Consider the following 13,604-nt stretch of genomic DNA (forward strand, 5'->3'; position numbering starts at 1 on the left):
AGAGGTGCTTCAGTGTACTGCTGCCTGCCAAAAGGACAGTCAGCACACACACACACACACACACACACACACACACACACACGCTGGTACAGATTGGTGTGTGTCTCATAGCAGGACTTGACACTGAGTTGGTGGAGGGGAGGTTGATGTGGAGAGAGAAAGAAAGATGAAAGCTGGTTTTTATGCAGCCATGCAGCCCACACTACAGGCAACCCGGCGCTTTGTTGGACAAACTCTCATCTCTGCTGCTTTTCAGCTGTTCCTTTAAAAAAATAACATAATACAGATCACATGGCAGCTTGTTGAAAAGCGCCGTCGCTCTGGATTGATCAGATTGAACCAATAAGTGCTGAAATACAAGTGAACCACCAACATGATCTGAAAAGAAACACAGAGTCTTTGTTTGTGAACAAAGCTGTTTTTATGCAAACATACTGGAAATCTGTCTGCTTCAATCTAATTTGCTGCAGCATTTGAGATGTTATTGAGATAGACTGTGAATATGTACCAATATAGACGGACGGGAAAAGCAAATTATTCAACCATCTTCAGCAGCATTAACCCTCTGTAGTGGTTTTCTCTCTGAGTTTATCAGTTGGAGAATTCTAATATGGCTCCAGGTATAAAATATGTAGTGAAAGTTGGAGTTTGTTTTCTGCTGCTTGAGTGCAAAAACAGTTTATAAATACATTGTTATCTATAGCAGAGGTTAAACTCGAAACAGTTAGCACGTTCCTCTGATTAGCAACAAGAATCTGCTCAGTTTGGGTCCAACATTTTCCCCAGACCCAGAAAATCAAGGTCAGATAAAATCTAAATGTTTACATTTAGGACCTCGTTTTCTTTTTCAGCTGTTTTGTGGCAGATTTGCTGCTCTGCTTGAAGATGCTGTTGTGGTTTTTGCATTTTGTTAACCTTTCTGGGCCACCGTACATCTCAGCTATCATTCATTGTGGTGGAAGGTATTTATGTTAAATCCTACTTTGCAGTCATTTAGTTAAGAATAAACTCATTTTTATACCAAAGTAATGTGGTTCAGGTAGCTTAATCCACAACACAACAACAAAAACTACAACAGAAGTTACGATAAACTTGCTAGCTTCACTTTTGTTGTGGCTTTTTGTGATGACCTGTACTTTAATTCTTAAATTGTTACATATTAATTTTTAATGCCAGAAAGAAAAACAAAGTTTGAAGTTAAACAGGATTGTCTTTCTAACCTCTCATCTATCAAATAAAGGGATTTTCTTTAAACTTGAACACATTTGAATTGTTTTGTTGCAGAAACTTTAACAAGAAGTTTCAGGTATGGGTGTTGGCCCAGAGCGCCCCGTGTCAAAGGGGCAGCCACAGTGTCATTTGTAAAATTAATATTTTCAGCTTAATTTGTGCATAGAAACAGATATCACACTATCTCTATTTTTCTCTCTATAAATATATAAAGTTATTTTGACATCGTCAGCTATTTTTTTGTGGCGTTAAACTTTTTTCTTGTAATCAAAAGAGGTTTTAATTTGAAAATATGTCCATACGTTGCTGCTTTGCAAGATTCGCAAAATCAGACAGAGGAGGAAGCACAGATAAATGTAAATATTGGTGCAACATTTTAAAAGAGGCACCATTAATCTGCAGTAGAAGAAGAATTTAAAATTAAATGTATTAGTGTGTAACTTAACAGAGAAACATGAGTGAAAATCTAAAGGAATATTAAAATTATTTTAAATCATAAAGACGTTGATGTTTTATGTGTCATTCTACCTTGTCGGGTGTTTTTAGTTTTAGTTTTTTGATCTTTTCTGCCAGAAGAAGCAGAAAGAAACGACTGGATATCAATTAAACCCCAGACTGAGTTGCGGCCATTTTCCTCTTGACAATCACAATTCAGACTGTAGTGCAGAAATGCATTTCCTCAAATATTATGTCAGTTTTTTATGTATTGATGAGGTTTACAAAACCTGGTCACTTGTATAAAACAAGTGTTTTAAATTAGAGGCACTTTTTATTATTTACTTTTAAGAAATGTATCAGTTTTTAACTATTTTTGCTGAGTTAAAAGAAACAAGGGAATAACAGTAAACTTGAGTTTAGAGTTTTAAACAAGTACACGGATCTGCAATTTAAATTTGAACAATGAATCACTTTTAAAAATCAGCCCTAAATGTTGTTCCAAACTTATTCTCTTTGGTTTTTTTGTGATTGTTTTCTTGATGCAGAGAAAGAAGAGAACTTAAATCCCACAAAGTTTTCTAAGTATGCCTTTATTAAAGAGTCAACAACGTGCGCTAGCCGTCCAGTTCTAGAAAAATAACACAGTCATACATTCATTCATGTGGAAATCCATAAAAACAAAGAAAAACAAGGACAGTTCTTATTCTTAAAGCTAAAAATCCCTTTAGTAGGTGAGAGGGGAACCTGAATGATGCTGTGTGCAGTATATAGTGTGTGTCTGTGTGATGAATAGACAAGTCAAAGTATTTTCCCGCCTTAAAAAATGAGGGGAAAAAAAACGAGTGCAAATTTTAATCCATCTGGTTTCATGAAGCTGTTCGAGGCTCATGTTGAAAATGTCGTTTCAGGAATAAAAGATTTAAAATTTCATGACTTTTGTGCAAAATGCCAAACTGAAAAGTCACAGAAGACTTTGAATAATTTAAAAAATCTGTTTGAAATAGGCTGGATAAGCAAAATAAATGAACGATCAGATGGATAAAGAGTGGATCCTAGTAAAGGATGATTATAATTTTAATCTGACGCCGCTGTTTCATCAACATTTCTTAATACACATTTTGACATTACACACTAGGAAAGGTTGACAGAAACAACTAAATTTGACATAGTTTCTTAATTTTATGCTAACTGGTTTTTTGGCTTTTCCGAAAAAACAAACAAACAAAAAAACAAATCAACTTTTTCTTTTTAAAGAAACTTTCTAAAATGGAGACCTGAAGGTGCTATCTTTTTAACTTTTGACATTTCCGTTGATTTCTTTTTACATAAACCCGGCTATGTGGCGCCCTCTGTGGGCTGAACATCGGCTACTACAGCTGAATTTTCCCCATTGGACTCAGCGGTACAGCTTGACGTCTACATCACACACCAGACGTTTCTTTAAGGACCAACAATCCCAGCTGCACTCGTCTTGCCACAACCTCCAGGTGCCATCTGTTCGCTACTGGAAGCAGAAAACGAGCTTCACCCTCAACGTTGGCAACATATCGATGCTGGCAATCATAATTTACAGTATTGGACGGAGAAAGGCTCCGTCGTGTGGAGTGGTGACGTAAACAACAACATAAGGATACAGGGGGAATTTTTGGTCTCTGCTGACTCCATCATAATGTTTGGTTTAGTTTTCCTGATGCTAAATCGCGTTTCTAATTTGGTCAGATGAGCTGGACACCCGGCTGTCCCTTGGATTTTATTCGTCTGTAAGTTCATTTTATTAATTGTTATTTCAGTATTGTATTACATTTCATCAGGAAAGGCTTGTTCCGTGTTCTCCAACTAAAATTCAAAGCTAAGCTACATCGCTAGTCTGGTTGCTTTCTGTGGTTGACGGACACTTCGTTTTCTGTTTTGTTACAGTTTCATAAAGAATAACTTAATGGAAAGAGTTGCAGAATAATCATCATCAGGGACTGGATTATTTCCAACCCAGGCGTTAGCTAGCTGTCTAGCTTTGTAAGAGCAAAACATTGTGAGGATAACCTCGTCGCAACATATGAACTAGCCGCTAGCCACAAGTCAAGAACGGTACAAATTTGGCCAACTAAAGAGAAAACAATTTATGTTTTTCTTTTACTAAAGCTACAGAAGCTTTAACACTGCAAAAATACAAAAGTATTTTAATCTAATTTCTAGTGCAAATTCCTTATAACAAATTTACAAGCAACTTTTCAGCAACATATAGGAGCTTGTTTAACGTAAATAATTCCTTAATATTGATGAAAAAGTTCTAGTTTCTAGTTCTAGTGCAGACAAATTTACCCAAGTTATATGTGAAATAGCCTGCCAATGGATGTAATGCTTTTTAATCGATATTAAGGAATTATTTACTTAAAACAAAATCATGTATGTTGCTGAAAATATATTTTTTAAGTTAGTTTTGTCTTAATTCAAGTGCACTAAGCTACTTGTGCTAGAAACTAGACAAAATTATTTGGTAAGATTTTGTGTTTTTGCAGTTTTGACAGGACTGGAAATGTTGTAAGCGATTCCCATCCTGCTTTAATTTACAGTCCCACCTGCAGCTCATATCTGCCTCGTCTCGTCTCACTCTTTTAATGTAAATTTAGATGTTTCTGCATCGTCGTCTTCTTGTTTATCCCCAGCGAACCATCAGGACGAAGCGTCTCAGCTAAACGGGCTCTAACCTGAATCCTGAAGAAGTAGAGGGAAATCACAGAACTATACAAGCGCAGACGAACACATGCTAGATGTGGACGAATCTAAATCAATCACTGTGAATCAGGACCTCAACAGAATCTAATCATGGGCTCTGAGTGGATCGATGGGCCTGCAGCGCCTGTACGGACCCACATGGGAAAACTGGAACCCATTTGTCATGGTGATTGATTGTCCTCACTGCACCAGAAAGTACATCATTATATTTTTCCACATATTTTAAACTAATACTGTGGTAATAAGGGCTCCTCGTTTCAGCTTTAAAATCTCACGTCCCAGTTGTTTCTGAAATGTCCTGTAAGATCTACTGGTTCCCATCACAGTGATTGATTAAAGATGATTGAAAAGCTGAGCCCTGTGGTGCAGCGGTCCTGATTAGACGGTGGTGAAATGCAGAGGATGTTAGTTTGTTTTTCAAAAATCTTCATGTGCGTTACTGAGCAAACATGTCTGAGAGTGAAACTCAACCAGTAAGGCCTCCATCACCTTCACTGGTGTACAGTAATCTGACAAAGTGTTTGACCCAACAGATATCGACGATTCAGTTATAGAAAGAAAAAAGGAGTAAATTCCTGCAAAAACGTCAGACATTTTGAGATTAATCTCAAGACATTTTCTACAAAAAACAGGGAAATTTCTGAGTTTGAAATGTCAAAATTTTGCTTGAAAAACTCAGAAATTTGGAGAATAAGCGTATAAATTTATTAGAAAAAAACTTTTCTGAGTAAAAAACGTATGAAACTTATGAAACTCAGAAAATTCAAAAGTCAAACATTTTTGCCTCGTCATACCAGCTTTTCTTAGAAAAGATTTGAGATTCAACACAAATCGTATTACCTTTTTTTTTTTTCAAAATCAGAAATTTCCAAATATTTTCTAGAAAATTTCTGGGAATAAACTCAAAATTTTGTTGGTTTTTATAGCAAATTTTTTGACAAACATGCCACAGCATGCTAGCAAATTAAAATTTATTATAAAATCTGACTTTAATCCCAGATTTTTGACTTTAACCTCAGAATTCTCACTTTTAATCTCATAATTGTGATTTTTAATCTGGAATTTTTTACTTTTCTTTCTCAGATTTTGACTTTTACCTCAGAATTCTGTCAATCTCGTAATTATAACTCTTAACATTATATTTCTCACTTTTTAAAATCAAAATTCTGACCTTAATCCGGAATTTTGACTTTTAATCTCAGGTTTCTGACTAGTAGTCTCAGTTTTTTGACTTTTAATTTCATATTTCTGACTTTTTGTCCTCGGAGACTAAAGGTCAGACATCTTTTTTTTTTTTTTGAGTGGCCCTAATCTTCTCCCGTTCTACTGTTACTCCCACATTAAGTTTCATGAACATTCAGTTAAAGTAGAAATTCATCTTAGATCGTTTGTGGATCTTTTCTGTCGTTGTTTGGATGTAAAACCCCCACAAGGGCAGAAAACTGCTGTACTGCTGCCAGGAAGCAGCAGGACGGTTTCTGACTCCCCAGTGGAGATCTTCTGGCCGTGACGTTACGGGACGCTGAGCGGATAACGGGGTCGCCATGGTTTCAGTTCTGACATTTTGGGACATTAATTCATTGACATGTTGAGGCGTTTCGACGCCAAGATCGCCGGCGGCGAGGTCACAATGTCCGCCAGAGGGAGAGGAATAAACGGGAGGAAAAAGATGGTGAAATAACGGATGCAAAGTTAAGTGAAAAACGAGCGATGATGTCAGCGTGTTGTAGAGGGACGACTCCTGAGAAACGAAACAAAGGGCAGAACGTTTGACTCGAAGCTATTCATCTCACCTGCTGTGTGTGTGTTGTAGGTAACTGTGTTTTTCTGATCAGACATGCATAATTTCTCTACTTCATTGCCGACAGTAGTATATTATCCAGAGTAAAAGTTAACAGCCTCAGCTCATGCCAACCTTTTGAAGTCGCAGCTTTCACGACTCCAAGGTAAGAAAAAATATGATGAAATTCTGGTGAAATTTGCCTTTAAAAGTGAATTTCCTGTTCATGTCCATCCACCACTCATTCACTTCCTGTTTCCTCTCATTCGTTCTCTTTACTCAAGTAAAACTTCTGTTGCCTTTTACTCGTCTTTCGTCTTCGTTCCTCTTCGCTCACCGTTTATTTCTGTTCACCAGGATAAAGTGTACTTATTAAGGAAGAGCTGAACGAGAAGCCCTGGTACTGTCGGCAACTCTAACAGAAGCAAAGACAATCTTAAGAAACCAGAAAAGTCCTCATTATCATCATCATTATTATTATTATTATTATTATTATTATTATAAGTTTCATTATTATTATTATTATATTCTTAATTATTATTACTAGTATAACTCGTATTAGGATGAAATAAAGTTCCTTGGCCCTTGTTGATGCAGAGAGAGAGGTTGCAGACTACGACAGCAGAGCGCTGGTTCCATGCCGCTCCGTTTCATCCCAGAGATCCAGCTGGACTTAAATCCATCGGTCCACAGGTAAAACGGAGGTATTCCACTGAAAATATGGCACCTTTATTTTCAATATTCCACTTGGAGGTAAAGGGGTAGTTCCATCCAACATCCAAAAGCTTTTAAATCCCATTTATTCCACTGCAGGTTCAACGTTTGGTTCTCAGGGCCGACTCCTCGTAACTTGAGAAGATTTCTAAAGATGTTTCCTCTCTGAAAAGTCGCCGCGGCTCTTTGTAATTCCATCAATCAGAGTAATGAGAGACATTTCAGAGTTTCTGTTGAAACGTTGTCCTTTGGTCTTCCTGGAAAATGTTTATGAGGACAGTTTGCTTTGACTGGATCAGGCTGGGCAGGAATAATAGCTCTTCAAGAAACATCTTCGCCTCGATTATAAATCTGTGTTTTTCAACTCGGCATCAAAAGAGACATATTCAGTTGTTAGAGTGTTTAGTTACAAATTAAATTTAGATGTATAAATTCATGTTTTCAAGACTGTTCATCCTTTAAAACAAACACATATGACATTAATGTCACATATTTAGGTTGAAAGAGTTAACTCCACTTTTTACAGTGATTTGTTAACTTTTATATGATCCCTTCCTTTTGGTAGCTCTTCAGTAATTTCAGTTTCAATAAATCCCCAGGAATATTTGAAGCCCCTTTATAACCTGTTTAAATGAGAGCTGAAACTTTCTATTTACAGTAGCTAGCAAACTAGTTAAACAATAGCTAGCTAGTGGCGGACTGGATAATATTGGTTATGTAGTTTGCAAACCAGTGCAAAGTTGATTTCAAGCTAATTTGCTTGTTAGCGACTTGCTATGCCAAGCTAGCAACTTTACCAACTTGGTAGTTAAGTAAATGGTAGTTGATAAACTCTTAATTTTAACTGGTTAGTTATCAGAAAAGTAGCTTGTTAATGTTGGCTTAATATCTTTAAAACCAGCTAGCCAACCTAAGCTAGCAGGTTAGGTAGCTCATGTTAGTGGCAAATCCATTCTAGGTACTTTGTCAGATAACTAAAAATTAGCTAGTTAGCTAAACATAGGTTCAGTAGTGCCAAACTGATATCAAGTCACTAACAAGCTATTTTTTAGCTACTAGCTAGCTAAAGTCAGCTAGCTAGTATGCTCACTGACGTTACATAAAACAAGCTAACATGTGGATGTCCCATAACTTTTTCAAGATGAGCAGAAACAAAACTATTTGAATCTGTAGAGGAACGATCGAGAGTCAACACACAGCTTCAGTTATTACAGCTACAAAAACTGATCAGTTCTGAAATCTTGTTGTAGTGAAAGGTTTAGATCTGAACATTCAGAGACACATAAACACAATTATAAAGTCAGCCTTCTATCACCTGCAGAACATTTCCAGGATTAAAGTCTCAAAAAATCAAGAAAAACTAAAGACTTGTTGCTGAAATGTGCTAAACAAATAAACTTCAGTTGACTTCACAATGAAATCCATCCATTAAATATTTGCTAGTTAGATGCTAGCTGAGAAACTTTGGTTGAACAGATCGCAAAACAAATTTCTTCATAGTAAAATATTACTTTAAACCTTATTTTGCCAAAGAAAAATAAGGTTGGGCTTAATCAATTGTAAATTAATTGATTGTAGCTTAAGTAAGCTACAATTAGCTTACACAACTGTAGTTAATTAGGTAAACTAACTGAGCCTAAGCTACAATTACCCTGGCTAATGTTAACTTTGGTAAGCTACAATTGTAGCCTAGCTACTATTGCTAATTGTAGCTAAGCTAATTAGTGGCCAGGCTGATAACATTAGCTCAGCAGATAATAAACCAATATTACATTACTACCATCCAAGAGCCCTTGTTGGAAAGTGGATAATATAAGTTATAAACATTATTTAAAAACTTTAGTTAGCTAGGTGGTTAGGCAACTTATAGCTAGTTAGTTGCTTTGGTCACAGATCCTTGTAAAAACTTGCTGCATACAGCAAGTTTTTACACATATCTAGTTGAGCAGAGCCCTTAAAAAGTTAAACCAACAACAGTGGACAAATATATATTCCATGTCACCTGAAAAATCCCCAAAAGGAGTCAAACTGTCTCCATAAACATCCGCTATGTTGGATAAATCTTCCTGTCACAGCTGGGAAAGTCAAAGCCCAAATAAATACAGAGTTGAACATGCAGAGATCCAAAAGCTCCCTTGTGTCCATGCCCTCTCTCTCTGCGTCACGCCATCTTTGTTTGTATTGAGCAAACAGGCAAAGAAAAACAGTTTCGGCTTTTTCCTATAGCTGCGTGGTAACAGAGTCCTCTATGACATCGCAGCTGTCCTCTAAGACATCGTCACATGGTCCCACCCACCCGCCCATCATCATCGTCATTCCCCCTCCGCCTCCTCCATCCATGTCTTCTTCGCCTGCCCCTTCTATGCCCTCTCCCTGGAAAACGTCCTCGCTGGAGTCCAGCAGTCGCGAGCTGGACTCAGACATGTTGGAAGCACAGTGCAGGGATTGGCAGGGGCACGGCGGCGGGAGAGGAAGCGTCAGGAGCGAGTCCCGCCCGTTCGTTCTCAGCGGCGAGAATGACGGCATGTCCACCGAGCGACCCACCTCGTTCAGGTGAGTGTCACTTCTGGTGACGTCGCTGAGTCCGAAGTCGGAGTGACTGTGGCTCCCGAGGGGGCGGAGCAGCCCGTCGGAGATGGTGTACGAGGGCGGGGACTGGAGAGGCAGCGGCGTGGGTGGGGCTTTGCGTTTGGAGCGGGAGAACAGGTAGGAGAGGCGTTTGAAAGAGTCTGTCTTTGCGCTTGGGGACGAGAGACGATGCAGGCGGCTCCTTGTGCGAGAAAGCGATGATGATAACGAAGAGGAAAATGACGACGATGGCGAGGGGAGGACATTGGTGGAGGACGGAGGCATGACGGCCGTCTTTAGCCCGTTGCTTTTTGGTTTCCCCTCCTCTTCCTCCTCTTCTCCCCACCCCACTCTGTCCTCCAGTCTCCCCTCCTCTGCTTTGTCCATCTGCGTCATTCCTGAAATGGAGCGCACCAGCGCAGACACGCCAAGCGTCGGCGCTGATCTTCTATCGTCCTCCACCGGGTTGGAGAAGGTGACGCTCTTCGACTTCTGGACTCCAACGTCTCCTCCTCCTTCTCCTCCTCCTCCTCCTCCATCACCTGATTCGCTATCATCCTCTGACGCCATGGCACCATCGTCTTTTGTCGTCTCGCTGGATGAAGAATAGTGTCGCCGGGGAGGACGCCGGTTGCCGAGGAGATCCAAGACTTCATAGCGGAAACTGGAGATATCCTGCTTCAACTCCTGCACAGAGACGGAGAACGTAGCGATGTTTAATATCATATCTGTATGAGCCAAGGTTCATTTTCAAGCCTTAAAGGTGACCCATTATCCTTCCTTGAACAGGTTAGGGTTGGTCTATGGGATATACAAATTTATTACATTTTTTGCACAAAATCATTCTTAGATAATGAGACTTTAGTTTGATCAGTTCTGCCTATTTTGATCTCTGTCACCTTAAATCCAAATGAGCTGCTGCTGGCCACGCCCTCCAACGCAACGTTTACACTCACATATGACAATGGCTGCAAACAGATGAGCAATTATACAAATGTACAAATCTGAAAAGCAGAAATGGAGCCTCCTGCACAACCGATAACAATGCAGCAAGTGGTTTCTGGATGGTAAGTCAATAATAAAACACTTGTCTTTTCCAGCAGCCATTGTACACTGCACACAGCTGACAAAACATGCTAGAGCTTCTTAAAAGAGCCCCGTTTAATTATTCTACTGTATAAAGTCTTGTAATTGTACATTTATGAATCAATATCTTACAAATTGCTAATGTTATATTTATGTTTGTAAACGTTTATGTAATTAATGTTTGGGTTTTTTATGATCGACCTCAGGAAGAGTAGCCATTGTAACTGCAATTTCTAATGGGGATGATCCAAATAAACAAATAAAAAAACCTGCTGGAACACTGCTTGGGTTGCTAGGTAACAGGGCTGGGCTTGGCTTGGGTTGCTAGGTAACCGAGGTTTAAGAAATGACTCATTTTCCAGACGCCAAAAACCATCAACTTGGTGCCCAAAATGGCTGCCTGGGTTTTTTCCTAAAGCGCTTTAGCTGTTTTTAAAAGTCAAATGGAAGAACAAAAATGTGACTTTTACACAATAGATCCCTTTTAAACAGTTTAGTCAACATGAAAGAAGAACCAGAAGTGGGAAGAAGAAGGTGAGGAGGGTAAGTGTTTGAGATAGAGCTGATGATCGGGGAGTTAAACTGTCAGTGAGTAGAGGCTCAGGGTGAAGAGGAGGGTAAGGACTTTGCAGGATGCGCAGAGAACAGCAACAACTGCTGTAAAGAGGGAATAACTGCTGAAAGCGTCAGGAAAGAGAGTGAGGTCATGCAGGGCTCACTCCAGTGAAATGCGTATCTTTATCTTGCTGTAGAGCAAAAAACACTGACAACAGAGAGAAGAAAATAAAAAACTGCATGAGAAAACTTCAACTCATGAATTAAAGAAACACTTTGAGCAAAAATACTGTGAAGTAAATATTTAGGACATACGTTTCTCAAACCCAATTCTGGTTCAGAAATATTTTATTTATTCCAAAGGGAAAATTAATACAGTTTTTACTTTAAAGCTCTTTAAGTTTCCACCAAAGCGTTCCTACTCGTTCTCATTGGTGAAAGCTTGGAAAGTATAGTTAGGAGGAGGGGCTTCATCTTGAAGGCGGAGCTAGGTGTAACCAGGTGTTTTGCCCCTGTGAGTGGTTGCCATGGACACTAAACGATTTCTCAAATATGCAGCTAAAGCTCAAAAAAGTTGATTTTACATAACACGCCTCCTTTTAGTCCCCTCAGTTGGTTTTCAATGACTTGATCCAGCCTTTTTCCAGCAATTAAGTCTTCTTGTTGTCATTGTGGCAACAGTTTAGTTCAGCAACTAAAGACAAAATGATAAATTACTATTTTAGATTTCTTAGATCTTCGATCTGCGTTGAAATAATATTTTCCTATATGTGAGCTCTTCTTCCTAGATTTTTATTTTCTAATAGATGCATATTAAATCTTCGAAACGCTGCAAACCTTAAAAATCAGGTAGCAGAACACCGATTTATTCCTCAGGCAACATAATATTTACGCATTAATTCAGCACACGAACGCGACCTCTGCCTGATTGGACTAACATAAACGTGCACGCTCAAACACGAAGACAAACATCCTTCAGCAGAGCAAAGTGATTCAGTTCGCTGTGCACCTGGTGTTGTTTTTGCTCTGAAAAGCCCAAAGGAACCGTATGCTTCAAAGCAGCTCAGGGCCGGCCTCCAAAGGCATCATGGGAAATCTACCGAGGATGTAAAGATGCTTCATATAATTTATGGCTCAGAAAGAAAAAAAATGGGGAAAGAATAAAGAAGCCTTGTCAGAGAAGAGTCCGAACAGCAGATTTTGTTAGAGAAAGTGCTTGAGAGTGGACATGTGGCTGTTATTAAAAGTCCTTTAGTAAATCTTTGGCGCAAAAAAAGCAGCTCTGCCTCTGGTATCAATAAAAGCCGCGGTGCTTATTGGAGTTGCGGGGAGCTGAAATAAACAGACTCTGTGCAGCTGATGTTTGTGCAGCTAAAGCTCTGCAGTGGACTGAGTTGCAGGACAGAAAAAAGAGGTGGCTTATTGTAGCCGATTGCTGTGTTTGAGAAGAAGCTTCCCCAAACTGACCTTGAAGTTTTCCTCCGTCAGCCCTTCATCCGTTTTGGCGCTTCGTATCATGGCGGCCACGTATCTCTTCACCAGATTTCGAATCACTTCCTGTTGATAAAAGTTGAAGGGATTACTACCATTAGAAGAGCCTTTCCTTAAAAGTACCAAACACACACCCATGCTTTTAACGTCTCCACTGCAAAACCACAAAATCTTAAATGAAAATGGCTGTAATTATACAACCGTACATCTTTGAAAAGCAGAAGTGGAGCCTCCTGCGCAACCAACAAGAATGCAGATAAGTGTTTTCTGGATAGTAAGTCAACAACAAAGCACCAGAAGTCATTGTGCTTGAGCTTCGCTTGTGATGCTAGGTAACGAGCTGGGTTTCGCTGGGGTTGCTAGGTAACAGCACAGGAGGGTTTTTGAAATTGCCTTTTTTCCAAAAACCCAAAAAAAACCCACTAACTTATTGCCAAAAACAGCTCGGCACTTGGACCCAAATGGAAGTATAAAAATGTTCAAAATGTGAATTTTACCCTTTAAAACTTTAAGCCAGTGAAAACAGAGTCTCCTGCTGGCTCAGCTGTACAAAAAACATGCAAGATTTCTTCAAACTTCTTTTCTGAAAATGTCATCAACGCTAACAGGCAACACGGTCCTTTAGCTGTTCTCATCTCATTAACGAATCAGCCAGTGATGTGGGTCAGTCCCATTGATTTACCGGCCCAAAAAAAAAAATAAATAAAAAATTCACAGGCATTTGGTGTGGAGTGGGTGGTAATTCAAAACCTGATACACACACTAACACACAGGCACCGGCCCACAGTCAACACTTGTGAGCGCCAAACGGGACGGTCTGGCATGCTGTCACTCAGCACCTCTGCCAAAAACACACCACACACTCTGCTAATGTGCAGCACACATTCCCACAACAAGCCTTTTAAAAGCATGGGAGGATATCAGAGGAACAATCAGCCGTGCCAAACACAAAGTCCTGGCGCCTCATTATAGACGCTCCTGCCTCAGAAGATTTGTTCCACAAATTTCT

General features: G+C 39.3%; 1 protein-coding gene across 1 annotated transcript in view; it reads right to left on the reverse strand.

Annotated features, from left to right (window-relative positions):
• Nucleotides 1–9,115: 9,115 nt before the first annotated feature.
• Nucleotides 9,116–13,604, reverse strand: part of trpc5a (transient receptor potential cation channel, subfamily C, member 5a) — a 113,778-nt gene continuing 109,289 nt past the window's right edge. The window contains exons 17-18 of the mRNA XM_044098272.1: nucleotides 12,572–12,661; nucleotides 9,116–10,150 (exon numbers count right to left, since the gene is read on the reverse strand). Coding sequence (XP_043954207.1) covers nucleotides 9,116–10,150; nucleotides 12,572–12,661 — 1,125 coding nt within the window. The remainder of the gene's footprint in view (nucleotides 10,151–12,571; nucleotides 12,662–13,604) is intronic.

Source organism: Gambusia affinis, linkage group LG18, assembly GCF_019740435.1.
Source record: "Gambusia affinis linkage group LG18, SWU_Gaff_1.0, whole genome shotgun sequence".
NCBI classification, from domain to species: domain Eukaryota; kingdom Metazoa; phylum Chordata; class Actinopteri; order Cyprinodontiformes; family Poeciliidae; genus Gambusia; species Gambusia affinis.